Here is a 27,629-nt window from a genome sequence, read left to right on the forward strand (position 1 = left end):
TAAAAGAATATTTTCTAATTTTATAATCAATATTCCTGGAAATTTTTTTTGTAAGTTCTGAGACTCATTTCTGAGCATGAACCATCATTTAAAAGAAAAAGTTAACCAAATTCACAGAGATGATGGATTTCCTAGAATTTTGCTGTCAGTGGTTTAAACAGTGCTAACTATTGGCTCCAACCTACAAATTTGCAGCTCACAAGGTACTTCAAATGAAAAGCCAAAATAATTTAAGAAGACTTAATTTTCTATGCATTTTCCCTTAGCAACTTCTTCCTCCAATAGGAAGAAGCATCCTGTAACCGATCAGTGCATGGGTTTTAGAGCCTGACGTGTCCCTGTTCAGTCACTCACTAGCCTTGTGATCTTGGACAAGTTACTTGGGTCCTCTAAGTCAGTTTCCCCGCCTGTAAGACAGAGGAAATAATACTGACCGAGGCAGTATTATACGACCACCCCTAGGATTTTTGTCACACAATAAGCATTTAATAAGTGTTTGCTCTGATGATGGGGACGAGGGTGGAAGAGATCTTTTTTAGTTTGGCCATGCCACGTGGCACGTGGGATCTTAGTTCCCTGACCAGGGATCGAACCCGCGCCCCCTGCATTGGAAGTGCAGAGTCTTAACCATCGGATTGCCATGGATGTCCCGGGAGATATGTTCTCAGGCTGCTACTGAATGGGATTACTGCCTTGAACTTTCAAAAAGTCTTTTGAAGTCTTCTGATTCGTGAATTAGAACGAGTACCTCAAGGCGAAAAGAAAGGACAAATGAGGCAGCAATGCCTACGCAAAATTCAGCAGTGTTAAAAACTGTATGAACTGATAACGTGTTTACTGTGTGACGGCCTTTAGGGTCTGATAAATAACACTGCCGGTTGACATGTGTTGGTCCAGGAGCAAACACTTATTGAGCGCCTGCTACGCACAGCACCGTGACAGACGTCAGGGACACAGGAAGGCAGAGTCCAGCCTGTGGTCAAATGACACCATGTGAAAATAAGCTTCAGTCGTAGCTGCCAGAGGAACGGTTCTTTGAAACCACCAAGGCGGTCAGAGCCCTGATTCACCTTCTCACTGACAAACCTGTCCCTTTTCTGGTGTAGCCAGGCTCCTTAAAAGAGAAGTTACATTCATTTTTCCTCTGATTTCCACTTTACCCCTCAGCTCACTGCAGTCTGTCCTCAGCTTGCCTCGGGCCGCTGAAACAGCTCCTGCCGCGGCCTGTCCTGCTAGCGGCCAAATCCCAGGGCGGTGCCAACCCCACCAGACCTCTGCCTTATTTGCTGCTCCTTCCTCGTCACACGCTGTCTTCTCTGGGGCTTCCAGACCCTATTCCTACCGTCTACCTCTCCACCCTCTCCCCAGCAGGGTCCTTTTCTTTTCTCCCTCTTAGTGCTCTGTTCCCCGGGTTCTGTTCTGTTCTGGGTCTTTGCACATCCCACAGTCCCTCTGGGCTGGCTCCTCCAAGCCCATGGCGTCATCACCGCCATGCCCCGATCATTCCAGATCTCCAGGCCTGCTGGACCTCTGTGACTTGAATCTCCCATGGGCACCAGGTCTTTACCCCACACCTGACTCTTCCCCTGTATCCTGTTCTCAGTCACCCACGCTACAGACTTAGGGGTTTATGTTACTCTCTTTCCCACCCCTCCCACCCCATACACCTGCTGGTTCCCTCCTCCATCCCTCCATGACGGTCTAAGTTCAGACTCTCTTACTTCCTATCTCACTTCAGCTACAGCAGTGCCCGCCTGACTGGTCTCCTGCCTTTACATTTTCCCCCAGATTGATCATTCACTAATAGCGATGAGGATGGTGACAGCTGACACGTGTTGGACAGCAGAGCCTATGCTAAGTGCTTTGCATTTATCTCATTCAATCCCTACAACAACCCCTATGAGAATAGGTGCACTTATCAGGGTGATCTTACAAGATGAAGAAGTGCTCAGAGAGCACCGCAGGGATGGAGGCTTCCTGGCAGGAAATATACTTTCAGGTTAAGAAGTGGAGTCATAAAAACCTGGGTACATTCAGGGGGACACCTTGGGTTCACATTCTAATTTGGTCACTTACTAACTGCGAGAAGTTAGCCAAGTCAGGTGTGGATAGTAACATGCATCTAAGAGGGTTGTTATATGGACTGAATGGGAACATCTGTAAAACCGTAGTGCCACGCATGAAATACAGACGATGCCCCCCAAAACAGAATTTGGAAGTAGTAGTGGTTGTAATCAAAGTTACTCTCCGGTGCTTTAAAATATTAACCTTCTGACTCTGCAACTTTATGATACGTCACTAGGAAATCTTGGAAGTTATGCTACTTACAATCAGTCAGGATATATTCCTTCCTTTCTCAAAAAAGAAGTGGGGTCAGCTGGCCAGAGGATACACTTAGCACCACTCGGTGCGGCAGCTTCAGGTAAGAACAAGTTCAGATACAGTTTTTGAGAATTCTGATCAGAAAGGAGCTTTTTAAAGTTTATAGTCACCTTTCCTGAGTGAAGACTTTTAAAGTAGTCTCAGCTACCAACTGAAGTTCTGTTTTTGGCAAAATGTCCCATCTTTCTCCCAAAGATGTGGTTTGCGAGTCTAATAAGAGGAGCTGCCTCTGATTCAGTGGTTCTTCTCGGTCCGACACATAGATTGTGCCACCGAATCCTCCCAATGACCTGATGAGGTAGATCTTTTACAGATGAGGAAACTGACATCGAGTCATTTACCTAGGGTCACACAGCCTGTAAACAGCGGAGCTGGGATAGACAGTGTCTAATTCCGAAGAGTGTGCTATGCTACACGACGAGATGTGCGAGGATGCACTTTTCAGAGCTTCCCGCCTGGTACCTGGCACGGAGCGGAAAGCGCAGCAGATGCTGAGACTCTGTTATCTATCAGTTAATGGGTAGTCCTTCTGCAGCTCCACCTTAGGGCTTAGAACTAAACTGCGGCAGAACTTTGACTGGCTTTTGCTCTGTACTATATTAGGTGGTGAAGTTTTATTCCCCACCCTCCGACGCTATGACTAATTAGGTCACCTGCTCTGCAGTGGCGTGGTGTGTGACAGCCACATTCAGGGGGACGCTCTTGAAACTGATGTGAGGATTCTGTACTTGAGTTGACCAGATCTGACTATGAATGTTCTCTAAGTTATTTCAGTCTAAAATAGATACTCTTCTTAAAGCACCTAAAATAAACATTGAGGCAGATAATTACAAGTTTGATAAGATATCTAGTTACAGTTTAAGTTAAAAGCTGACTTCAAAAGTCTTCTCCCAGTCTGTCCCAGCCAGGATCTTATATTATAGAACTCCTGATTAGAGTTACCAGTCTTTAAAGTTCATGCTCTTGGAGCTAAAATTGTAAAAAGCACTGGACTTTCGTAATTTTTTATTTCTTACCATGGCAGAACTGCTTAAGCAGTACTCAGTTACCTTATCTGCGAAAAGAACTGCTTCATTATCTCTCTGCTGAAACAAAATACATAAATAAACATTTTATATACAGCAGTAATTTTTATAAAGCCTTAAATACTTTAGGGCAGCCTTATCATGAGTCATTAGCCACAGCTTGGTAGCAATTTTTAATATGAAGGCAGAAAATCATAACGTCTCAAATTATTTTGAGTACCTGCTCTTAGAAAGTGCAAGTGGGTATTTTTGAACATATTTTTATAAGGGATTGGAGGCCTTTATATATTAATTATTCTGTCAGATTAGCATGCATATTCCTGTTTTCATTTTTTTAAGTAAAATGCTTTCTCATAACTTTTCATCTCTTCATTTTACTCTGCTTATCAGATTTTCCTACAGATCGTGATAGGAGGAAAGGTAAAAAAAAAAAAAAAGAAGTAAATATTAATCATTCTCAAACGGTCAATGCAAATCCTTAGGAAAACACTGTTCTGTAAGAGATGTGTCTTCCAGCCCTCCCACTGGTGTGACAGTTTCCCACAAGAGAATACAACCAGGTCATTACCGTATTTACTCGACTATCTCCCCTTCTCTCAGCCTCCCTCTCTACTCTTCTTCCTCATCCTCAAGTCTGGAGAAGAAAAATCACATTAATTTCTTCCTCCCTCCCCATGTCATCTATCAACCCAAACCCCCTCATACCTCCTTGTCCCCTGCTAGAGGAGTGACTTCTTTCAGACACAGCCGCCCTCTAGAAGCACGAGGCCCCGTTCTACGTGCTTTACATGCATTAACTCACTGAACTCTCTAAGACAGAAGGTACCATCAGTATCTCCATTTTACAGAAGTTTTCTTGCTATAAGTTATATAGCAGTGACACAGATTACATTCTTAACCAGAGGCAAACACCCTTTCCTGCAGCAACATTTCCTACAAGAAGTTAAATGCCCTTGGACACATGCAGGTTTTAAGATAAATGCACAGCAAATGTTAGAGGGCTGCCAGCTCCGTTCTGGGGAGTGGTGAGGTGTGGGCACAGCCAGCTGCTGAACAAAGTGTTTCTTTGCCCCACATGAGACCTGGGCTCCTCTGTCAGCTAGGAGCTCTTCACCAAGGGTGCTGGAGTCCTAAAACTCTTGTTATTTCTCAGAAAGGAATCCTAAATGTCAACACTACCGCCTTACTGGCAAAATGATTCCCTTTTCAAAGGAGGTTTCACAAATGTTGGCCTGGACACAGTTTCCTTCAAATGCATTTAGGACTTGACTTAGACTATGTCATCATCTGGAAAAAAAGCTTCTCTGGATGTTACTCCCCAGACGCCTCACTTCTCACCTACTGTTAGCTTAAGGATGGGTTTTCCCTTCTCCTTTCTCTCAGTCACGGGGACCTATCGTCTCCTCCCTCCTGCCCTCCCCTCCCATGTGCTCTCCTCTGCCCATGGTACCATTCTGATGTGAGTGCACTAATTTATCAGACTGATGCTGGTCTATATTCCAGCGGGTTATGACTAAAGGGCTATTCCTAGAAAATATGGTGTACTTAACTGGCCCTTCTAGACACTGTCCCTGTCTTTCTTAAGGAGCTTTTTATTGGCTTTGAGAACTTTAAACCCAGTAAGAGTGGGATGAAATGACGCGTCAAACCAAGGAAGAACTCTTGGCCTCCTTGTCCCAACTGAACCACAAAGCAGTTGGGGTGACTGTCACCAGGGCAGCTCCTCACGTTAAGGATTTGTCCCCTTTAAGCTGAGGTTAGCAACACATCAGGACCCACGTGTTCCCATAAGTTCCTCCTATACTTCCAATTCTACAGTAAAAATAGAAGAAAAAACTGGGAAAACCATGCCAATAAATATAGTACAGCTAGTGTTAGATGTACAGAATGGTTAGAGGGTCATTTCAAAGTTGACGCCTACAGAGAATAATCCAAGAATGGCAGCTACCACATAGTGTGAAAAGATATTTAAATCCCAAACAGAAAGACGGAACATCAGAGAGAACAGCTCTGATACCTAGCTCCCAGCCTGAAGTGAGGAAGGGGTGAAGGAGGGACTGAGGATATTAAAGTTTTTTCTGAAATGATTTACTGCTTTGTCATCTGACATGTTCAAGTAATCTGAGCTTATAAATTGTTCAGGTAACAAATGTCTAACACATTAAAATTTTCACAAAATTTTCATCAGCCAATACATGTATGAATAAAACAAACCTTGTGATGAAAGGTTTGGGATCCTAAGAATGGCTCACTTTTCAAAGGGATTCTGTTATCATCCATCGATTTCCCAATAAAACATGAAGTTTCTTGACTCCAAAACCCACATTTTCATGTTTAAAGAGAACCCTGCTATGTGACCCCATCTGTGTGGCTCCATGAAGCCAGAGCTTTACAGGATTCACAATTCTGAATACACTTTCTGTAGTGATACTGTGCTCAGATATTATTTAGATGTAACCACAGTGTGATTGTAAACAGTCACTGACACTGTGGGTACTGCCCATTGAACTTAAACCAAGGAGTTGTTCTTGGTCATCCAAGTTGGCATTGCCTACCAAAATATGATGGGCACTTCAGTGAGCCCAAATAAGGAACAGTAGCAGTGTCAGAACTATAAACCAGAGATTATGGCGCTTAAGCTGCTGAAAACGCTAACTGGTGTCAGCATAATACTACAATAGAATTTTTGGCTTATATATATAATTTAAAAAAAAAACCTTAGAGACCACTGAATTAATCTTTTAAAGACAAATTCAGATTTTCGGACTTCCCTGGTGGCGCAGTGGTTAAGAATCCACCTGCCAACGCAGGGGACATGGGTTCAAGCCCTGGTCTGGGAAGATCCCACATGCCACAGAGCAACTAAGCCCGTGCGCCACAACTACTGAGCCTGCGCTCTAGAGCCCGTGAGCCACAACTACTGAGCCTGTGCTCTAGAGCCCGTGAGCCACAACTACTGAGCCTGTGCTCTAGAGCCCACGAGCCACAGCTACTGAGCCCATGTGCCGCCACTACTGAATCCTGCATGCCTAGAGCCCATGCTCCGCAACAAGAGAAGCCACCGCAGTGAGAAGCCCGGGCACTGCAACGAAGAGCAGCCCCTGCTCGCCGCAACTAGAGAGAAAGCCCGCACGCAACAATGCAGACCCAACACAGCCAAAAATAATTTTTTTTAAAAAAGATAAATTCAGATTTTCCCCCATAAAATGAACTGCTTTATTTTGAATTTAATAATCATCTGAATAAAATTCTAATTTCTGATTCTGCTTTCTTTCAGAATATCCCTGGAACACAAAAACTGGTCAGGGGCAGTTTTCAGGACCTACTTATAATCCTACAGCCAAGAATCTAAATATTGTGAACCGCGCACAGCCAGTCTCCTCCGTGCACGGGAGGACAGACTGGGTGGCCAAGTACGGAGGCCACCGATAGGAGTCTGGTGTGAAGTCCCACAGCATCGCTCCAGAGTCTGTGCAAGTCCCCTGACCCCGGGAAATGTCTACAGATGTCTACTTCTACTGAGTTCTGGAAGAAATATGTAATAGTGGGTACTCTGAAGAGCAAAACTCATCTCCTATTTTCCTTCTTTCCTAGAAATGAAATGCATTTTCTGAGCATCACTGCCCACAGTGCTGATATATGGGTAGGACTTTACTAAGTACTGAATAAACTATTTGCCAAAGTGTCAAGTATTTGATATACAAATAGATACTAAGTACAATAAGAAGCTTTTTTAAAAAAAATGCCTCCAGAAATAAGTGTTTAGAGTGTTTTATATTTGCCTAAACTATTTAATATTTCATTGTTTAGCCTCAGAGGTTTGTTTTGTTTTGGCTTTTATAGCAATTACATAGACGTCTGTGGACTGTCAGTTACGGTTCTTATTTGGCCAAGGTTCTACTCTACCATTTTGGCAATGGCAGAAAGATGGTAATTTATCATTTTTCTACTTTGGAATTATGGAAGCAATGATAATTCTAATCTAAAGCAGGACATCTTTCTTAGAAATAAGTATTTCTTTAACATAGAGATGTCAAAATCACATCACCTGATTTTAGTGAAGAAAGAGTCGATTGTTCGATTTTGATCAATACAACTGCTATGAATTCGTGGTGACTATCAAACCCAATGGCTTGATGACTTCCAAATTAACCAAGTCAAGGTTCTGTCATCTTCACATCAAGTGTGTTCATCAGACTTTCAAAATAATTTGTTTCCATATTCCCACGAGGCACAAAGATGAAGTATACCAGCTCGTTCTCCAAAGCAAACTCTTGCTGCTGCTGCAGACAGATCAGACTCAGCTCTGACCTTCACACTTGCTCTGAAGAGCAAATGCATTCAGTTGCTATCGCAGTGATTTCACTTACTACATGTTTTCTTAGTTTTATTTCTAAATTGGTAGTTAAAATAGACATTTTGAACTTAGGACTACTCTATTCAAGCCTGTCATTTTACGAACTCGATATTCTTTTTAAAGAATAATGTTATCAAACTGCTCACTTTTTATGTATTTTATGACTTTGTAACAAATGCTAATGTAATTGGTATCATCTTGTGGACATTATACAAAGGCATAGTAAGAACATGGTATTTTTGTACAGAAGATTCAGCTCACCTTCTTGAAAAATGTTAAAATCTAAAGAGTAATTTATGTTAGTGGTAATGGTTATATATATATTTGTACAGTTTTAATTAATGTCTCAAAGCAAAAATATTCTTTTGTGTTGCTGGGAAACTTTTAAACTCCAAATAGATATTAAAATTAATATGGTTAACTAGTGTGTTTTCCTTACATTGTTAAACTTTATACTTATACTCTGAGGCCTTTTTTTGTTGTTAGTCAACTTTTTTTTTTTCTTAGCAGTTTTAAGTTTACGGAAAATCTGATTGGAAAGTACAGGGTTTCCACATACTCCCTCATCTCCCCGCTCCTCAATTTTCCCTATTATAAATATCTTGCATTAGTGTGGTACATTGGTCACAACTGATGAACCAGTATTGATTCATCGTTATTAATTAAAGGCCATGGATTACATTAGGGTTCACGCTCTGTGTTGTACATTCTGTGGGTTTTGACAACATGTAGAAAGACATGTATCCACCAATACAGTATCATACAAAATAGTTTCACTGCCCTAAAGATCCTCTGTGCTCTACCCATTCATCCCTCCCTCCCTCCCTGCAAACCTCTGGCAACCACTGATCTTTTTTTTATTATTATCTCCATAGTTTTTCCTTTTCCACAATGTCATATAGTTGGAATTACGAAGTATACAGCCTTTTCAGTTTGGCTTCTTTCACTTAGTAATGTGCATTTAAAATTCCTCCCTGTCTTTTCTTGGCTTGATAGCTCATTTCTGTTTATCACTGAAGAGTATTCCATTGCCTATATGTATCCTAGTTTATTTATCCATTCACCAACTGAAGGACATTTTGGTTGTTTCCAAGTACGGGCAATTATGAATAAAGCTGCTATAAACATTCATGTACATGTTTTTGTGTGGACATCGGTTTTCACTTCACTTGATTAATTGCTGGATCGTATGGTAGGAGTATACTTTGTAGGAAAGCACCACACTGCCTTCCAAAGTGCCTGCGCCATTTCTCATTCCCACCAGCAGTGATGAGAGTTCCCGTTGCTCCACATTCTCACCAGCATTTGGTGTTGTCAGTGTTTTGGATTTTGGCTGTTCTAGTGTGTAGTAGTATCTTGTTATTTTAATTTGCAATTCCCTAATGACATAGGATGTGAAGCATCTATTCACATGCTTATCTGCCATCTGTATATCTCCTTGCTGTCTATTCAGATCTTTTGCCCATTTTTAAATTAGTTTGTTTTCTTATTGTTGAATTTAAACAGTTCCTTGTATATGTTGAATAACAGACCTTTATCAGGTTGTCTTTTGCAAATCTTACCTCCAGTCCGTGACTTGTCTTTTCATTCTCTCAAGGTCTTCTGCAGAGGAGAAGTTTTTAATTTAAATGAGGTCCAGCTTACCAATTTTTTGTTTCGTGGATCATGCTTCTGGGGTTGTATCTAAAAAGCCATCACCAAACCCAAGGTCACCTATGATTTTCTCCTACATCCTAGGAGTATTACAGTTTTGCATTTTACATTTAGATCTATGATCCATTTTGAGTCAACTTTTCTGAAAGGTATATCATCTGCTGCAGATTCTTCTTCATGTCGATGTCTATTGTCCAGCGTCGTTTGTTGAAAAGACTTTTCTCCACTGAACTGCCTTTGCTAATTTGTCAAAGATCAGTTGACTGTATTTGTGTGCATCTATTTCTGGGCTCCCTATTCTGTTCCACTGATCTATGTGTCTATTCTCTCACCAATACCACACTGTCTTGATTACTATAGCCTTATAGAAGTCACCTAAGTCAGTCCCTCAACTTTGTTTCTTCTCCTTCAATATTGTGTTGGCTACTTTGGGTCTTTTACTGCTCCATATAAACTCTAGAATCAGTGTCAATATCCACAAAATAACTGGGATTTTTGACTCGGATTGCAGTGAACAAGCAAAAATACAGATCAAGTTGGGAAGAACTGACATCTTGACACTCCTGGGTCTTCCCACCCATGTACAAGGACTATCGCTCTATTTTTTTTACATCTTCTTGGACTTCTTTCATCAGTGTCTTGTCATTTTCCCCATATAGATCTTACACAGATTTGTTGGATTTATACCTGTTTATTTTAGTGTTAATGCAATTTTTAATTTCAAATTTGAATTGTTCACTGCTTATAAATAAGAAAGCAAATGACTTTTCTATATTAAAGTTGTATCCTAATTCCTGTTATAATCACTTATTAAATCCAGGAGTTTCTTTGTTGATTCTTTGAAATTTTCTACATAGACAATCATGTCATCTGCAAACAAAACCAGTTTTATTCTTCATTCCCAATCAGCGTACTTTTTATTTCCTTTTCTTTCTTATTGAACTAGCCAGGACTTCCAGTACAATCCTGAACAGAAGTGGTGGGAGTGAACATCCTTGCCTTGTTCCTGATCTTAGCAGGAAAACATCTAGTTTCTCCCCATTAAGAAAGATGTTAGCTGTAGGGTTTTGGGGGTTTTTTTAATAGATTTTCTTTATCAAGTTGAAGACACTCCTCCCTATTTTGCTGAGAGTTTTTATTATGAATGGTGTTAGATTCTGTCAAATACTTTTCGTGCATCTACTGATAATCACTGATCATACAATTTTTTTTTCTTTAGCTTGTTGATGTGATGGACTATATTAATTGATTTTCAAATGCTGAATCAGCTTTGTATACCTAGAATAAATCCCACTTGATCATATTATGTAATTCTCTGTATACATTGTTGGATTGGATTTGCTAATATCTTGTTGAGGATTTCTGCATCTATGTTCATATGTTTATATATATATATATATATAGAGAGAGAGAGAGAGAGAGAGGGAGAGAGAGGGAAAGAGAAAGACAAACTTTTCTCTAAATTTGAAAATTTTCAAAATCAAATGTTAAAACAACATAAATATGTGAAGCAAAGATTAACCACAAATACAAGAAGAAATTGACATAACCACAGAGTGGGAGGTTTTTCTTAGAAAACAGATCTAGAGGCCTTAAAATAAGTACATGAGTAACACAGTAAACAAAATTTACCCACCATACATACTATATAGAACTTTGACCAATAAGGCAAAATACTATACATGTAACATGCACAAAAAATTGACCTTATGTTAGGCCAAAAAGAAAATCTCAAATTCTCAAATGTTGAAATATGTAAGCTACAACTTTTTTCCACAGTTTAATAAAAGTAGAATAAAAAAGTATGCCTCCAAAATCATCCACTTAAAAATTCAAAAACAGGGCTTCCCTGGTGGCGCAGTGGTTGAGAGTCCGCCTGCTGATGCAGGGGACACAGGTTCGTGCCCCGGTCTGGGAAGATCCCACATGCTGCGGAGCGGCTGGGCCCGTGGGCCATGGCCGCTGAGCCTGCGTGTCCGGAGCCTGTGCTCCTCAACGGGAGAGGCCACAACAGTGAGAGGCCCGCGTACCACAAAAAAAAAGAAAAAAAAAATTCAATAACATTGTTCTAACCACTACAAAGTCAAAAGGGAAAATCAAAAATGAAATAAACATCCTTTAGAAATGCACAGTGACAGACCTCTGTATTAAAACCTATAAAACTCAGTCAAAACAGATCTCAAAGAAAAAAAATTATACACTTGTTCCATTTATGAGAAAAACAAAAACACTGAAGACATGGTGAATTTGAGCATTTAGCTTAATTAAGAAACTAGAAAAAGGAATAACAACTTTAAAAAGTGAAAAGGAATGAAAAATATAAAATAATGTCCCAGTAGTAACAAACATTATCCGGCACCAGGTCTCGGTTTCTAATATCACTGTCCAATAAAAGAAACCAGGGCTACTTGGAGAAATGGCTGATTCTAGTATGGGAGCATGAAATATACAAGATGAGCCTGGAGCCTCTTACAGTGCCAGAAAGTAGGGAAGTTCTATAAAAACAAAAAACAAGGAAAAAAAAAAAGCCTACACTGATTGGCTATGTCAAAGGACCCATGGGCCAACTGAAAGAGCTCCCAATGGTCAAAACTGCAACAATTTGAGCAAGAAAATTAATGGAGAAGTATTGGATTATAACCCAAACCAGGAAATATATATACATGATTCCATAGTGAAGGAGTGGATGGTTGGATGGATAGACAGGGAAGAAGAGGCATCTTCCATGCAGAATTCCAAATAATTTATGTAGATACTCTGCCCTCAAGGAAGCAGAGCACAACCCCCCATATTTTAAGTGTGGGATATGCATAGTGACTTTCTTTTAAAGAGTACAGTATGGGAAAGGGGGAAAAAAGGAATAACTTCACAATGGAGAAGCCTGAGGAACACTACCTCAGCCAGATGATCAAGGTCAACATCAACAGTAATATCATGTTCGTATACGTAACTTTAACATGATGTGATGAAAATGACACTTCACCCCTGTGGTCTTCCTCCTAAAAACCGATAATCCCAGTCTAACCATGAGGAAAACACTAGACAAGTTCCAATGGAAGTGCATTCTACAAAATACCTGATCAGTACTCCTCAAAACTCAGTCACCAAAAACAAGAAAAGTCTAATGAAGAGTCACAGCCAAGAGGAGCCTAAGAAGACATGACAACTGAATGTAATATGGTATCCCAGATAAAATCCCGAAATAGAAAAAGGATATTAGTTAAAAGATAAGAAAAACTGTATGAAGTATGGACTTTAGTTAGTGATAATGTATCAGTATTGATTCATTAGTTGTAACAAATGTATCATGTTAATGTAAGATGTTACTAATAGGGGAAACTGGGTGTAAGGTGTGTGGGAACTCTCTGTACTGTCTCTTAAAACTGTTCCACAAAATAAAGTCTATTTTTAAGAAATAAATTTGATCAATCTATCCATTCAGCAAATATTTACTAAGTAACCACTATGTACTAAGTGTAGTATATATGGTACATATGGTAGAAAAGAAAAGGTCATTTCCTCCAATCTCATAGAACATACATTCCGCAGACATTAAATAAACACACACACAAAAAACCCTGTATATTTGCAAATTATTATAAGTGCTATTAAGAAAAAAGAAAAAAAAACCCAGGATGTTATAGAGACTAAAGAAGGGATATAAATGTAGTGAGAGATGACTCAATAATTTTAAGACTAGGAGTCTAATTATACTTGATATATGCCTCTGCCTGCTGGGTAAAGAATGAATTGTTGGGCCAAAGCATGAAAACAGGGAGTCCTGTTAGAAGATTAAAAGACAGTGAGGCTTGGACTTGGGTATCAGCAATAGTATGGAAGAGAACTGATGATGGCTGCTGATAGAAAGCTACTGGGTTTTGGTGCTGATCTTGTTTCTTGCAGCTTTATAGAACTTCCTCATTAGTTATAATAGGATTTTAGTTGCTTGCCTTGGATTTTCTAGGTAGACAATTATATTAGCTACTTAAAATCTTTGATTTCTTTCTTTTCCACTATTACTTTATACATCATTTATTTCTCTTATTTTATTACTTTGTCTAGTGTCTCTAGGAATCATCAGTGATAGCAAATATCCTATTGTTTCTAACTTCAACATAAAGCCATAGCACTAGATAAAGGGTGGTTGACAAAAATCTAAGGCAAGCAATGTGCTTGAGTCGACTGAAGCATATACATTAATATCAGAAATTCATTGCTCAGATTAATACCTAATTAGAAAATATATATGAAGAAGTTCCATGCATAATAATAACAAAACTATAAAATATCATGCAATAATCTTAATAGAAATGCAAAGAACTAAGTGAATAAAACTCTAAAATGTTTTAAGACATTAAAAAAGGAAAAACTGAATTAAATGAAGGGACATACAATGTCCTGGATTGAAGAATAAATATTTTATATACAAACGGCTCATATAGCTCAAAATAAAAAAAAACAAACAACCCAAACAAAAACTGGGCACAAGATCTAAATATACATTTCTCCACAGACATGCAGATGGCCAAAAGGTACATGAAAAGATGCTCATCATCGTTAATTATTACAGAAATACAAATCAAAACTACAATGAGGTATCACCACACACCACTCAGAATGGCCATCATCTAAAAGTCTACAAAAAATAAATGCTGGAGAGGGTGTGGAGAAAAGGGAACTCTCCTACACTGTTGGTGGGAATATACATTGGTGCAGCCACTATGGAGAACAGTATGGAGTTTCCTTAAAAAACTAAAAATAGAACTACCATATCATCCAATGCTCCCACTCTCGGACATATATCTGGAGAAAACCATAATTCGAAAAGATACATGCATCCCAATGTTCACAGCAGCACTATTTATAATAGTCAAGACATGGAAGCAACCTAAGTGTCCATTGACAGATCAATGGATAAAGATATGGTATATATACACAATGGAATACTACTCAGCCATAAAAAAGAATGAAATAATACCATTTGCAGCAACAGGAATGGACCTAGAGATTATACCAAGTGAAGTGAGTAAAAGACAAATATCATACGATATTGCTTATATGTGGAATCTAAAAAAAATTATACAGATGCACTTATTTAGAAAATAGAAACAGAGTCACAGACACAGAAAACAAACTTACGGTTACCAAAGGGGAAAGGGGGGTGGAGGGATAAATCAGGAGTTTGGGATTAAAATATAAACACTATTATATATAAAACAGATAACCAACAAGGACCTACTGTATAGCACAGGGAACTATATACTCAATATCTTGTAATAACCTGTAAAAATCTAAAAGAGAATAGATATATATATAGATATATACATGTATAACTGAATCACTCTGTTGTACACCTGAAACTAATACAACATTGTAAATCAACATTTCAAAAACACTTTTTAAAGAGTAAATGTTTTAAAGCTCCCAAATCTTCCTAAATTTATCTATAATTCACTGCAATCATAATCAAAACCCCTAGTAAAATTTAAAGCTGAAAGGCTAAGTCTAGATTTATCTGGAAAAGTATGCAAAGAAGAATCAGAAAAGTAACAATGACAGATTGCCTTACCAAATATCAAAACATAGTACAATCTACACTGATTATAGAGTCACAGACCAATTAGAAAAACAAAAAAGGGCAGTTTACAGAAAAAATATACATCACTGGTCAATAAATACATGAAAAGATGCTTAATAAGTCATACTAAAGATATAAAACAATGGCTTCGATCAGGGGTTGGAACCACGGTCAGTGAACCAAATTCAGTTCACTGTCTGTTTTTGTGCAGCTGGCAAGCTAAGAATGTTTTCTATAAAAAAAAAAATCAAACATGGTTGAAAGAATATCAAAATAAGATTATTTTGTACTATCTGAAAATGATATGAAATTCAAGTTTCAGGGTCCATAAATACAGCTTTGTTGGAAGGTAGCCATGCTCACCTACTTATGTACTGTTTATGGTGGCTTTTGCATTACGAGGCAAAACTGAATAGCTGGAGAGAGACGGTATGGCCCACAAAGCCTAAAATGTTTACTATCTGGCCATTTACAGAAAAAGTTTGCAGACCCCTAGCTTAATGTGTCAAAGATAAAAAGTCTGATAATACGCAATGTTAAGCAAAGATGAGGAAACAAAATCTCTCAACCGCTATCGGTGGGAGTGTAAATCCGTACAACTCTTTTTGCGGACAATTGAAATTTTAAATGCTCATCTGCTCTGAGTCAGCTTTTACGGATGTAACCTGAAGATTCATTTGCACATGTGCACCGGGACTTAGTGATGTTCCTTGGTACAGCATTTTTTTAATAGCGAAAAGCTTGAAACAAGGTACCTTTCTGTCAGTAGGGGAATGGTAAACTAGACAGCTATATCATATAATTAAAAAGCCACTAAAAAGAATGAGGTAGTCTCCATGTCCAGATAAAGAAAAGGTGTTAAGTGTGATACAGTGTAGCAAAGCGTAACTCAGTGTTAATTCTGTGCCCTCACTTGTCTTAACAGTAACCAAAAAAAGGATACATTTCTATGTTTTATACTCACAGAAAGCTTCTGGGACAATAAATAAATAATGGCTACCTCTTAAGTTGAGAGACTAAGGGTCTGGGATCAGAAGGAGACAATTTTGCTGTATACCCTTCTGTCTTACATGCATTCTTTATCATAAGCATATTTTATCTCAATTTTAAACGACCTTGTGAACTAGGTATTTTTTTGTTTTTGTTTTGTCTTGTTTTGCGGTACGCGGGTCTCTCACTGCTGTGGCCTCCCCTGCTGCAGAGCACAAGCTCCAGACGCACAGGCTCAGCGGCCATGGCTCACGGCCCCAGCCGCTCTGCGGCATGTGGGATCTTCCCGGACCAGGGCACAAACCTGTGTCCCCTGCATCGGCAGGCAGACTCTCAACCACTGCGCAGGTGAGTATTTTTATAATTTGGAATAAGAAAGAACTTTGTAAAGCAATGAAGTAATAGATCTGACTATGTAAAGACATACAGAAACTATAAACAAAGTTAAAAGACACAATAGGTTGGGAGAAAATGTAATATGTAATAAAGGACCTGTGCCCATTATATACAGAGAACTTCCACAAATCTTTATGAAACAAAAACCAACAAAAATGATGAAACAAAATACAAAAATGAGGGGGGAAATGGATTACATTCAAACCTTTAGCTGGGGATGTCAAGGTCATCTAGATTCGACCTTGCCTTTCAGTCTCATCTCCTGCTGTTGCCAACCTCACCCGCTCTATGCTATTCACACCAACTTGTAGGTACCCAACTATGCCAGGCAGTGTCATGCCTCAGAGGCACTGCACATACCTTCCCTCAACCTGCAACATTTGTCTGTCCTTGTTTATGAATTCCTCATCCTTCAAGGCTCAGCTCAACCACCATCTCCTCTGTGAAGCCCTCCTAGACCCCCTGAAGAGAACTGACCACTTTTTTGTGCCCCTGGGGTAATGTCTACCTACCTCTATTAGCTATGTATTTCTATGTTGCCTTTGTTTGTCTAGATGTCAGTGTTCTCCACTAGACTCCACGATGGCAAGCCATGGTTTGTTTTTCTTTTCCTTCTGGGACCCAGCACAATCTTAGGACAGTAAGTACTTGGGAAACTTGGCCAGGGAGAGGAAGGGGTTCTTAGCAAGGACACTGTCAAGGCTGCTGGCCAATGAAGACACCCCATCCCACCCCCACCCCTTGGAACTGTAGGCAGCCTTAGAAGTCTCAGAGGTAACCACAGGAGCAGTCACTCAGGGGTCTACCTTGGACCTGAACTGATTCCCACCTCCAGGGAATCGTTGTCATTCAGAGTCTAAGGCTAGCACCCCAACCCTAGAACTGAAGGTGGCCAAAACTGGTGTCCTTAGGAAACACTTCATGACAGAAGAAAATCCAGGGCCTCGGGCTTCCCTGGTGGCACAGTGGTTAAGAGTCTGCTTGCCGATGCAGGGGACACAGGTTCGTGCACCGGTCCGGGAAGATCCCATGTGCCGCGGAGTGGCTGGGCCCGTGAGCCATGGCCGCTGAGCCTGAGCGTCCGGAGCCTGTGCTCCGCAACAGGAGAGGCCACAACAGTGAGAGGCCCGCGTACCGCCAAAAAAAAAAAAAAAAAAAAAAAAAAAAAAACCTGCAAGTATGTAACATCAAGCATCAACCCTTTCTTATCTATGAGTAGTTATTAACAGCAGCATGTGAGAAAAAGAACTGGGGTGTCAGTGGACCAAAAGCTTAATGAGTCACTGCTGTGATGGGGCTGTCCAAAAATCTTATTTTGATTCTGGTTGTACTAACAGAAATATGTGGTCTAGAATCCAGTATCCTGGTCACACCCCATCTGTGTAGAGCTATGGGCATTATGCTTTAAGAAGGGGCCCTGTTCATTTCCAAAATATACAAACAGCTCATACAACTCAATAATAAAAAAACAAACCCAATCGAAAAATGTGCAGAAGACCTAAATAGACATTTCTCCAAAGAAGACATACAGATGGCCAATAGGCACGTGGAAAGGATGCTCAACATTGCTAATTATTACAGAACTACAAGTCGAAACTATAATGAGGTATCACCTCACACTACTCAGAATGGCCATCATTAAAAAGTCTACAAACAACAAATGCTGGAGAGGGTGTGGAGAAAAGGGAACCCTGCTACACTGTTGTGGGAATGTAAATTGGTGCAGTCACTGTGAAAAACAGTACGGAGGTTCCTCAAAAAACTAAAAGTAGAGTTGCCATGGGATCCTACAATCCCACTCCTGGGCATGTATCTGGAGAAAACTGCAATTCAAAAAGATACATGCACCCCAGTGTTCACTGCAGCACTATTTACAATAGCCAAGACATAGAAACAATCTAAATGTCCATCAATGGATAAATGGATAAAGAACATGTGGTACATATTTACAATGGAATACTACTCAGCCATAAAAAAGAATGAAAGAAGGCCAGTTGCAGCAACATGGATGGACCTAGAAATTGTCATACTAAATGAAGTCAGAAAGAGAAAGACAAATATGATATCACTTCTATGTGGAATCTAAAATATGACACAAATGAACTTATCTATGAAATAGACTCACAGACACACATAACAGACTTGTGGTTGCCAAGTGGGAGGGCAGGTGGGAGACGGATGGATTGTGAGTTTGGAATGAGCAGATGCAAACTATTATATATAGAATGGATAAACAACAAGGTCCTACTGTAGAGCACAGGGAACTATATTCAACATTCTGTGTAAACCATAATGGAAAAGAAAATAAAAAAGAATGTATACACATATGTATAACTGAATCACTTTGCTGTACAGTAGAAATTAACACACTGTAAATCAACTATACTTCAATAAAATAAATTTCAAAAAAAAAAGAGGGCCCTGGCAGACACATCAAACCATGGCATACACAACAAAGATGAGAGAACTAGGACTCCTTTCAAGGAGCTTAAGCCAATCCACAAAATTGTATATGCCTGAATTACATATTCTAAATCCAATCAATACCAGTTCGGATTGAGCTAAGTAGCAAATATCCCTTTTCTTTAAAGAGGGGGAAACTAAGGTAAGGGGTACCAGAATGAGTTAGCTCAGTGCTGGTTAACAACAATTTCATTTTTTTCTTTTTTTTTCTCTTTTTTTGGTTACACAGTCCTACTAATCTTAGAAATCCAAGGCTCAATGCAATGCCTAATCAAATAATAACTAACTTTCCTTCTTTGGTCTTTAAGTTATTCAGGATGGGTAATTCCTAAATAAAATGTTAACAGAAACACCTTCATGCTCTTTTATCTTCTTGCTATTCACATCTCATTCTATGTTCTAGACAGCTCTGGCAACAAAGACACCGAAGAAAATATTATTTACAGTAAACTTTATTTTCATTGATTTCACTTAACATAATTTCAAAGTAGGTCTGTGCTCTAAGATAAGCAGAAGAACAGATATCCTAAATCTCATTAACAGATCTTTTTCACACTGTTCCTCTGAGTAGGGTACAGGGTTTCAGGGGCCCCAATGGCGACACCCTACATTTTATCCCTGGAGATTTTACCTATAGATTCAGAAAGAACAGATAATACCAACATACAAGAATCAAACTGTATCTTCTACTATAGGAAGAAGCTCTTGTGTTACACTCTACCCACCTCTTTAGGGTTGTAATGATAATAACTGACTTTCTTCTCTGCAAAGTTGGGTTTTTTTGGTTTGTTTTTGTTTTAAGTAAAATGTCAGAATATGTGAAAATGCTGTACTTATTTATCTTAATATGCTAAAAATAGTGAAAATTTTAAAATTCTTCATGAGTCCAAGCTGGGCCATGACTACTACGGATGGGATTGACCCAACGCACTAATTCCAAGTTTGGCGACCATCAGCAAACTGTTCAAAGGAAACACATTAAAAAAACAAAAAATCAGATAAAGAACAGCACAGGCACTTGACTATTTTTAAGGGACTGGGACTCAGCAGGTCTCTCACAACTACATGGCGAGGAGGGGCCAAGGCAGAGCAAGCAGGGATGAACTCCCACCCCTGGAGGTGCCAAAGGAAGAACTCGTGAAAGGCAGTCCTGCACTGGGGCTTTGAAATCATACACGTGAGCTGAAGTTCCTAATCTAACAGCCAATAATTCAAAGATGAGAAAACAAGGCTGGAGAGACCAAGGCCTCCCCAGTCAGGCAGGTCATCAGTGGTAGGTCTCCAGCCTCCCAGTTTACAGCTCTTGACCTTGGTCTATGCTGATTATAAAACATGGTTCTTGACAGCATCATAACTATGATCAAAGTTGGGTAAGTAATCTTTTTCCAAAGCAGATTTTTAAAAATTCTATTTTGGGGGTATCTTTATTATACTTAAAGACTACATTTTTAAGAACAATCTGGTTTGGATTTTATAATTAAAGTTAATCACGATTGACGTTAAACAGGATTCAATCAGAATTCCCTTTCAGCAAAATTTTCAATAATAAAGGACACCTTACAACTAAGAAACATGGACCCCGCGCTGAAAGCCACACGAACGGCTGCAGTCGTGGAGCTTCCTCCACTGCAGAAAGGGGCCAGCATGGACCAGAGAGCAAATGTGAAAGCAAAATCCATTTCCAAAGTGAACGAATATACTTATTTCATTTTGACATTAAATCTGCTGTTTTCGCAGCCTTTCCTATTTGTATATGAATTGAAATCGTTTCAGTCGATGCTCAGCATCAGATATACTGAAACAAGTAAAATTTTGAACGTCTAAAGTGTTTGGGGCATTAAACTAGAACTAGCAATAGAGCAGAGGGTACCTGGCACCTGCAATTAAGCCTGCAGGCATAAATTTTCCAGAGTGGTAGAATCTCATTCCCATAATGCCAGCCAAGGTTCCAGATGTAACTGATGAAAAGATAAAAAGAGTCAAAGATCACTACATCTTGTATGTTGGAGGATGAAAATACGGCCAAACTCCCACCCATCTTTCAAGGGCCCAGACCTCATACCTCCTCCTTCCCCGAATGGGGGAGCTCCACAGCCACCCACAGTCAATGGGACCAAGTACAAATACTGGAGTCAAAGGCTCTCAGTGTCTGAGCCCAGCCTGCCTTTCCAGCCTCACCTCCTACCACTCTTCAGCCATAAATTTCTTAGTCTTCTCCTAAATTGCTGTAGGAGAAAACTACATTTTTCCTATGCCAATGCTATTTACCCTGTGTGCTCTTAGGCTCTTCCCACTTGACATCTATTCAAATACCTACCACCTGCCATGCACTGCACCAGGTGCTGGGAACACAACTGTCATCAAAAAGATCTCTGCCCTAACGGCGTTTGGAGTTTGATAGGACTAACTTGAAAGAATCACACAAATAAAAACTCAGAAGTATAATCTGTGCTACAGGCGCCAATTAATGCAATACAAATAACGTGATGAACAGGGGATCCAGCCCACTGAGGGAGAAGGACTTGCTGAGAAAGTGAAGACTGAGCCGCGATGTGAAGAGTCGCGATTAACGAGCTCAAGGGGAGGAAAGCACATTCCAGGCAGAGGGTGTAATATACGCAGGGCCCTGCGGTGAGAGGGGGCTGCTAGACGTGGTGTGGCACAGAAACCGATGAGGGAGGAAGAGGGCCACGGCCTACAGAGCCTCGAGGGCCACGGGACGGACTGTGGTCTTCTTCCGAAGAGCAATGGAAAGCCATTAAAAGATATTACGCAGAGGGATACATACAAAGAGCTGCATTCTGAAAATATAATTGTGGCTGTACCATAGGGAGCAAACTTCAGGGAAAAGAGAGGAGGTAGGGTACCAACTGAGAAACTTCCTCGGGAATGCAGGCAAGAGGGGGGCTAACTGGGGTGTGGACGGTGGCCGTGGAGGTAGGGAAGGGGACAGTCTGGGATACGAGTTGCAGGTAGTGTTGACAGGACTTGCTGATGAATCAGACAGAGATGGAGGGGAGGAGAGCAATGGAGACCCAAATGGAGGGAGGACACCAGGAGACCAAGCGTGTGTGAAGATAGGAAGCCAGGTGTGGGCAGATGCCATGACACAGCTGAACGCTTTCAAGCAGGCAACTGGATACACGAGAGTAAAGCTCGGAGGAGAGAGAAATTTGTGAGTCATTTGTGTATCGGTGGTAATTTAAGACCTGGGCTTCAACCATATTGCCAAGTGAGAGAGTATAAAGAACATTAAAAGTGCCAGGTTTTAAGAACCTTGATATCTAATGGTTGAAATGGAAGACAGGTCGACACAACAGACAAAAGGGAATCAGAAGATAAAAAGGAAAAACAAGAGAATGGAAAATGGACTGATGTACTGTGCTGAGAACAGCTAAAAGGCCAAATAAAATGAGGACTAAGAAGTGTACGCTGAATTTTGAAACACACAGGTTCCTGGCAGCCTCAGGGAGAGCTACTCCCGTGGACTAAGGGGCCAGAAGTGGAGGCCGAGGTGGGTTGAGAATGTGAGGTGAGGAAGTGAAGATGGGAGTGTAATGGATGTTTTTTAAGAGAAGTTCCTGAAGAGGAAGCAGAAGGGCAGCAACTGAAGAAAGCAGTGGGGTCACGAGAGATCCTTTTTTTTTTTTTAAATGGGTGAGAGATGAGCACATCGGAGCATCAATGGGTGGGATCCACCTGAGAGGCAGGATACGAGGAAGGGCTCGCATCAGTGACGGTGTAAAGCTCCGGCGAAGGCGAAGCAGTAGAGACCCAAAGCCTGGTGGAGGGACCAGCCTTGGAGACAAGAACCAGGACAGGGGAAGGCTTAGAGGCGATGGCATGAGGGAGTCTCCACGTGACGGCTGCTGTTTTGTCTTCAAGTAGATGGTGAGGTTGTTCGCTGGGGTGTCAGAAAGGGGACAAAGGGGCCTGAGAGTAACTCCGGGGCTGCAAGAGAGCCGCCGAGCAGAGCTGAGAGCTGGGCGCTTCCTCCTTCCCAGCCCAGGCCGACTTGGACAAACCGCTGTGACACGCCCGCTCCCCGTGAGGGCCAGAACTGCGTGTTTTCTCATCCTGTGGGTTTGTGGGGACAGCGAGGGGCCCACACACCCAGCAGGGTGTCTGACACAGGGTGGGGCTCAGGAAAAATGCACCAAAGCCACCCTGATAAGTAATCTTCCCCTCCCCGCGCCCCTCACCGTCTGTGCTGCCCATAGGACACGGCAGCAGCCCCAGTCACGTTTTATGTCCCCGGTGAAGGTAAAGCCTCCCTGAAGGCAGGGCCTACATCTTACACACTTAGTTTACATCTAAAAGGCTAACAAATGATTTTCAAATGGGAAAAATGCAATACCGATGCAAACCTAACCCAGACACGTGGTCCTTCAGTGACGCTCAAGCGGACGGTCTTCAGCGGGGAATCACAATGGTTAAGAGACACATGCCTGCCTTACGCAAGTTTAACACTTATTTCACTGGGTAAATCTACATTCATGAGGTATGAAAACCTTTCCATATTCTGTCCATAAAAGATAAGTAGAAACCAGCACAAGATGCACCCCCCCCCCGGCCGCCCTCATTTCAAAACTTGCCTAGGACTTGGCAGAAGCAGTAAAACCGTCGCAATGTGAAGAACCTGTCACATCCCACCAACCCAGGGATGCGTCAGGGAGACGCTGAAACCGACATACCTAAGAAAAGCCAAATGTTCCTTGGATCCTGAGACAGCTGATAGGCCCCGAGGCCCGCTAATCCACCGAAGAGGAGCCCGGCAGCCAGGGACGGGACACTGCCTGCAGGGAAGCAAACACACAGCTGCACTGCAATGGCAGACACTCATCTCACTGACAGAATCCACCAGACCGCCCTCCCCTACAGAGGAAAACAGCAAAGAGAACGTCTCTCAACGCGGTCCAGGACCAAGGCATTCTCAACCAGGATAATGTATGGGAGAGTTTGCCATTTTACCAGAGAGGTCAGGGTCGTACCACACGGGTCCTCTCTCCTCTAACAGGCAGGACACTTCCTCCCAGGGAGAAAGGGAGGGCTCCGAGCCAGGCCTGATTAACCCTGCAAGGACTGGAACTCTCCATGGGCAGGACCTTGGGCTCATCCCCAAAGGAAAGGGAGAGAGGGTCAGTGAGTTAAAAAATGACCTGGAGAGCAAGAATTCTGGTGTGTGTGATGGCAGGGGGGATGCAGGCAAGGAGTGGGGTGGAAACAAGCATGTTCACTGACACACCTGTGCCTGATTTAATGCGGAGCCCTCAAAACTGCTTCTGCGAAGACTAGAGGTTTCCTTCTACTTGAAGAGCAGAGATGGCCCTCTGGGGTCAAGGCTGATGTATGGCAGGTGATGATAATAACAATCTACTACCATCCCTAACCGGTATCTTTATCTAAAGAGTCAAAAAGCAAGTGACTGGACAAGAAGCCTGGTGTCGCTCAGCCGGATAACCGCAAAGGCAAGTGCAGCTACAGGGCTGATGATTCGCCTGCACTCCAGCGAGAGGGCCTAAAGCAAACCTGACTCCAGTAAGACTGCAGTCTGAGGACCCTGGGGACTCACTCTTCACCGGGAATAAGATTTTAAGCGGTTACATAACTACAAACCGTACCTGCTCTTGCATAGCCAATGATCCCGCCGGAAGCAACCAGTGCTGCGTAGCCAAAGCCGATCCAATGTATAGGCACTCTGAAAACGGAGCAGTGAGAAATCGGTGCTAACCGTGTTAAAAACACACAAAACAAACGAAACAGCATGGAACCATAGAATGGGATCAAAAAGGTCACCATTCCAGAACCATCCTATCACTATATAAACGCAAATAAATCCCAGAGAGGTTAGATGGCTTGCCTAGAGTCAGTGGCAGAGCTGGGACTCGAACACAAGTCCCTGGCCTACACGTCCGTATCCTCCCACAGCCCAAGCTGTCCAGCAGTCTTGGCTCAGCGCCCTTTTCAGATGATGAAAGAAACTCTGGTTTTGAAAAGCTCCTGACTATTCCACCCCCATTTCACTGGGCACTTACAGTGGGCCAGAGTCCTTCTCCATTGTTCTCTTTCACTCTGTCCAAATGGAAGATCACACCAGGCCTGCACCTGCGGAGGAGGGGCTGGATCAGAGGCAATTAACAGCACAGCTCGCTAGCAGCCAGGAAGCAGTGCGTCCAAGTTCCAGCTCCAGCCCCTTGGGAGCTAAGAAGAATGGGCAAGCCACCCAGCGTCTCTAAGCCTCAGTTTCCTTCACCATACCTACGCTGAGGATAGCAACGGTACAAATTTCCTAGGGCTACTATGGGCATTAAATGGGATAATATGTAAAGGGGCTTTGCACAAAGTAATTGCTGAACAGATACCAGCCGTTCTAGTAATAACCTAAATTCTGATATAACATAGGCCCACAGGACACTTCACTGACCAGCTCCGTACAGTGAATGAGCTAATCTCCTCAACACCTAACCAAATTATAACTAAACTGGAAAGTAAACACACCTCCTGTGCCCTTAATTCAAGTATTTTAGTCGCCCTTTCTGGGGGGAAAGGGTGCTGCTTTTCACCCCTGCCCGAAGAATTGATTTCAATGCTCAACATCTGTAAAGTTTTCAGATGGTTATTTAACTTTGCATCACTCATAGTTATCGTTAGATGGGGCGCGAGGAGGAAGGATGAAATATACAAAGCCCAAGTCATAATTACGTAGAACACTACACCCTTGGCAAAGCAGGGTGTAACTCCTAATTTCTTAAAGAAATGCATCTGGTATCCAACGAGGCTAAGCTTGAAAATACATAACCTCTTCTGTTTAAATTACTGTCTATAAGGGGGGGCTTGGAATTGTACCACCGTCATTAATTCGACGTAACACTGAGCCACCGAGATTTTTAAGGAGATGGCCCAATAAAACCTCCAGGAAACTAATGACCTCGACGCTACCTCGGTAAGCATCTGCCTCAGGAGCTCAGGGTCTCCGCAGGATTCACAACCCACTTTAAGGAAAGCAGGAAACGAGGGACTACACAAGCACCTACCACGCAGCCTAAAGCCGCCGCCTGGATCCGGAGGACGAAGAGCAGGCGGCAGCAAAGCCTCTCAACTCATTTCTAAAAGTCAAAACAGGTGTAAAATAATAGTAATAATAATTCCAAAGTACACGAACCTCCTTCCCAAATGTCTGCACTCGCCAACGAGGGTGCACACGCCTACGAGCCAGGAGTCGCTCTCCTGCCGGAAATGTCGCAGCGCTTTCTCTGAGTCCGAGGGCGGGGCTTGGCACGGGGTGGGGCTAGAGGTAGAGGTCGCGGCGCTCCGGGCGTCCCGGGGGCAGGGCATGGGGCGGGGCTTGCGCCGGATAGGCCGGCGCGTGCTCTTTGTCCCCGGGTCAGGGAGTCGCCGAGCGCTCCGTGTATCCGGGGAGCTGGGCGTGGTGCCGGCCGTCCAGCACTCGTCCCAGATCCAAGCCAGCCTGGCCTAAATCCGGAAGCCCAGGCTTGGAGTCTAGTTTTGCAAGAGGCCTTTGCGAGCTGGGCCAGGTCTGCGGTGGGGGGGGGTGCTGCCACCGATGGAGGTGAAGGGCATCCGAGGCTGGATTTTGAAGGACTGCATCAACAGAGAGCCCTATTACCAGGTGTCAACCAGATGCAGGCCATCGGGGAGGACTGTCACTCTAGCCCGATCACGTTATTTGCTACCATGGGAAGGGACTACTTTCTATCTGCAGAAGATAGGGTGGCCACTAGACAGGCTAGACAGTGTGGCTCACTTCCCTGTTTGTTTCAAAGAGTGAGCCTACTTGAAAAGCATCTTAAAAGGGAACAGTGGGGGGCTTCCCTGGTGGCGCAGTGGTTGAGAGTCCGCCTGCCGATGCAGGGGACACGGGTTCGTGCCCCGGTCTGGGAAGATCCCACATGCCGTGGAGCAGCTGGGCCCGTGAGCCATGGCCGCTGAGCCTGCGCGTCCGGAGCCTGTGCCCCGCGACGGGAGAGGCCACAACAGTGAGAGGCCCGCGTACCGCATAAAAAAAAAAAAAAAAAAAAAAGAGGGGACAGGGGGTGAGTTACATTTGCAAGTACCTCTGTGATGCCCCCGTGGCCACACGTTATCCCCACTCCCACTGCATATCTGCTTCTCTTCCCTGCGTTTCCTGCACCACCATTCACTCAGTTGCTGTAACACCAAAATGTGGGTGGGTGTCACGTTTGGCATCTCTCTCTTTCATCCCCTACAAGTATCAACAAGAATAGATCTTATATATACAATCTTGAGTGAAAAAGCAAATTGCACTGCATTGGCAACTGAAAAAAAATGCACAAGGAGACAGTTGTGAGCTAAGTTTTATTGGGGGCAAAATGGGGACTATAGCCCCGGAGACAGCCTCTCAGGTAGCTCTGAGGAATTGCTCCGAAGAGGTGGTGGCTGGGGGGTGAGTCAGTATATGTGCTTTTGGTAAAGAGGGTTGGGTGCCCGCGAGCACACATTTTGACAGAAGGTTGGTGCTAGTCACGAGGAGCAGGTGTCTCTGTTAATAATTTTAGTGCTTTTCTAGATGTGAGAAGATGCAAGAAATTGGGCTCATAAAACCTTCCCCTGAAAATATCTAACTCTCTGAAGGCGTGTTCTGCCAGTTTTTCCCGGAGCACGGGATGCCTCATTCCTGATCTCCAGCCAGAACTCCTTTCATGGTGTGTGGAAGGTCAGTGAGTGCAGTGGCTAGGGACCTAATCCTTGTAGAGGCAGATGGCGAGTGACAATTTTTTGTTGGCAGCATACATACTCTGAAAGA

At 42.3% G+C, this 27,629-nt stretch overlaps 2 protein-coding genes across 5 annotated transcripts in view; one reads left to right on the top strand and one right to left on the bottom strand.

The window, feature by feature from the left end:
• MAK (male germ cell associated kinase) overlaps positions 1–7,006 on the top strand; it is a 41,282-nt gene extending 34,276 nt beyond the window's left edge. For 2 of the 3 annotated variants that reach the window (XM_033408089.2, XM_049715638.1), the window contains 2 exons: positions 2,303–2,422; positions 6,685–7,006. In XM_033408089.2, coding sequence (XP_033263980.1) covers positions 2,303–2,422; positions 6,685–6,839 — 275 coding nt within the window. In that variant the 3' untranslated portion in view covers positions 6,840–7,006. The remainder of the gene's footprint in view (positions 1–2,302; positions 2,423–6,684) is intronic. The other variant, XM_049715639.1, reaches the window with a different exon arrangement.
• The window catches only part of LOC101270824 (transmembrane protein 14C), a 165,591-nt gene extending 139,473 nt beyond the window's left edge, over positions 1–26,118 (bottom strand). Inside the window, exons 1-6 of one of the 2 annotated variants that reach the window (XM_033408086.1) lie at positions 26,007–26,118; positions 24,880–24,949; positions 24,466–24,542; positions 23,539–23,640; positions 20,715–20,802; positions 19,279–19,804 (exon numbers count right to left, since the gene is read on the bottom strand). In XM_033408086.1, the coding sequence (XP_033263977.1) occupies positions 19,750–19,804; positions 20,715–20,802; positions 23,539–23,640; positions 24,466–24,542; positions 24,880–24,902 (345 nt within the window). In that variant the 5' untranslated portion in view covers positions 24,903–24,949; positions 26,007–26,118 and the 3' untranslated portion in view covers positions 19,279–19,749. Of the gene's footprint in view, positions 1–19,278; positions 19,805–20,714; positions 20,803–23,538; positions 23,641–24,465; positions 24,543–24,879; positions 24,950–26,006 lie in introns of those variants that run through there. The other variant, XM_033408087.2, reaches the window with a different exon arrangement.
• Between the last annotated feature and the right edge of the window lie 1,511 nt (positions 26,119–27,629).

The sequence above is a fragment of the Orcinus orca genome, chromosome 10 (assembly GCF_937001465.1).
Source record: "Orcinus orca chromosome 10, mOrcOrc1.1, whole genome shotgun sequence".
NCBI lineage: Eukaryota > Metazoa > Chordata > Mammalia > Artiodactyla > Delphinidae > Orcinus > Orcinus orca.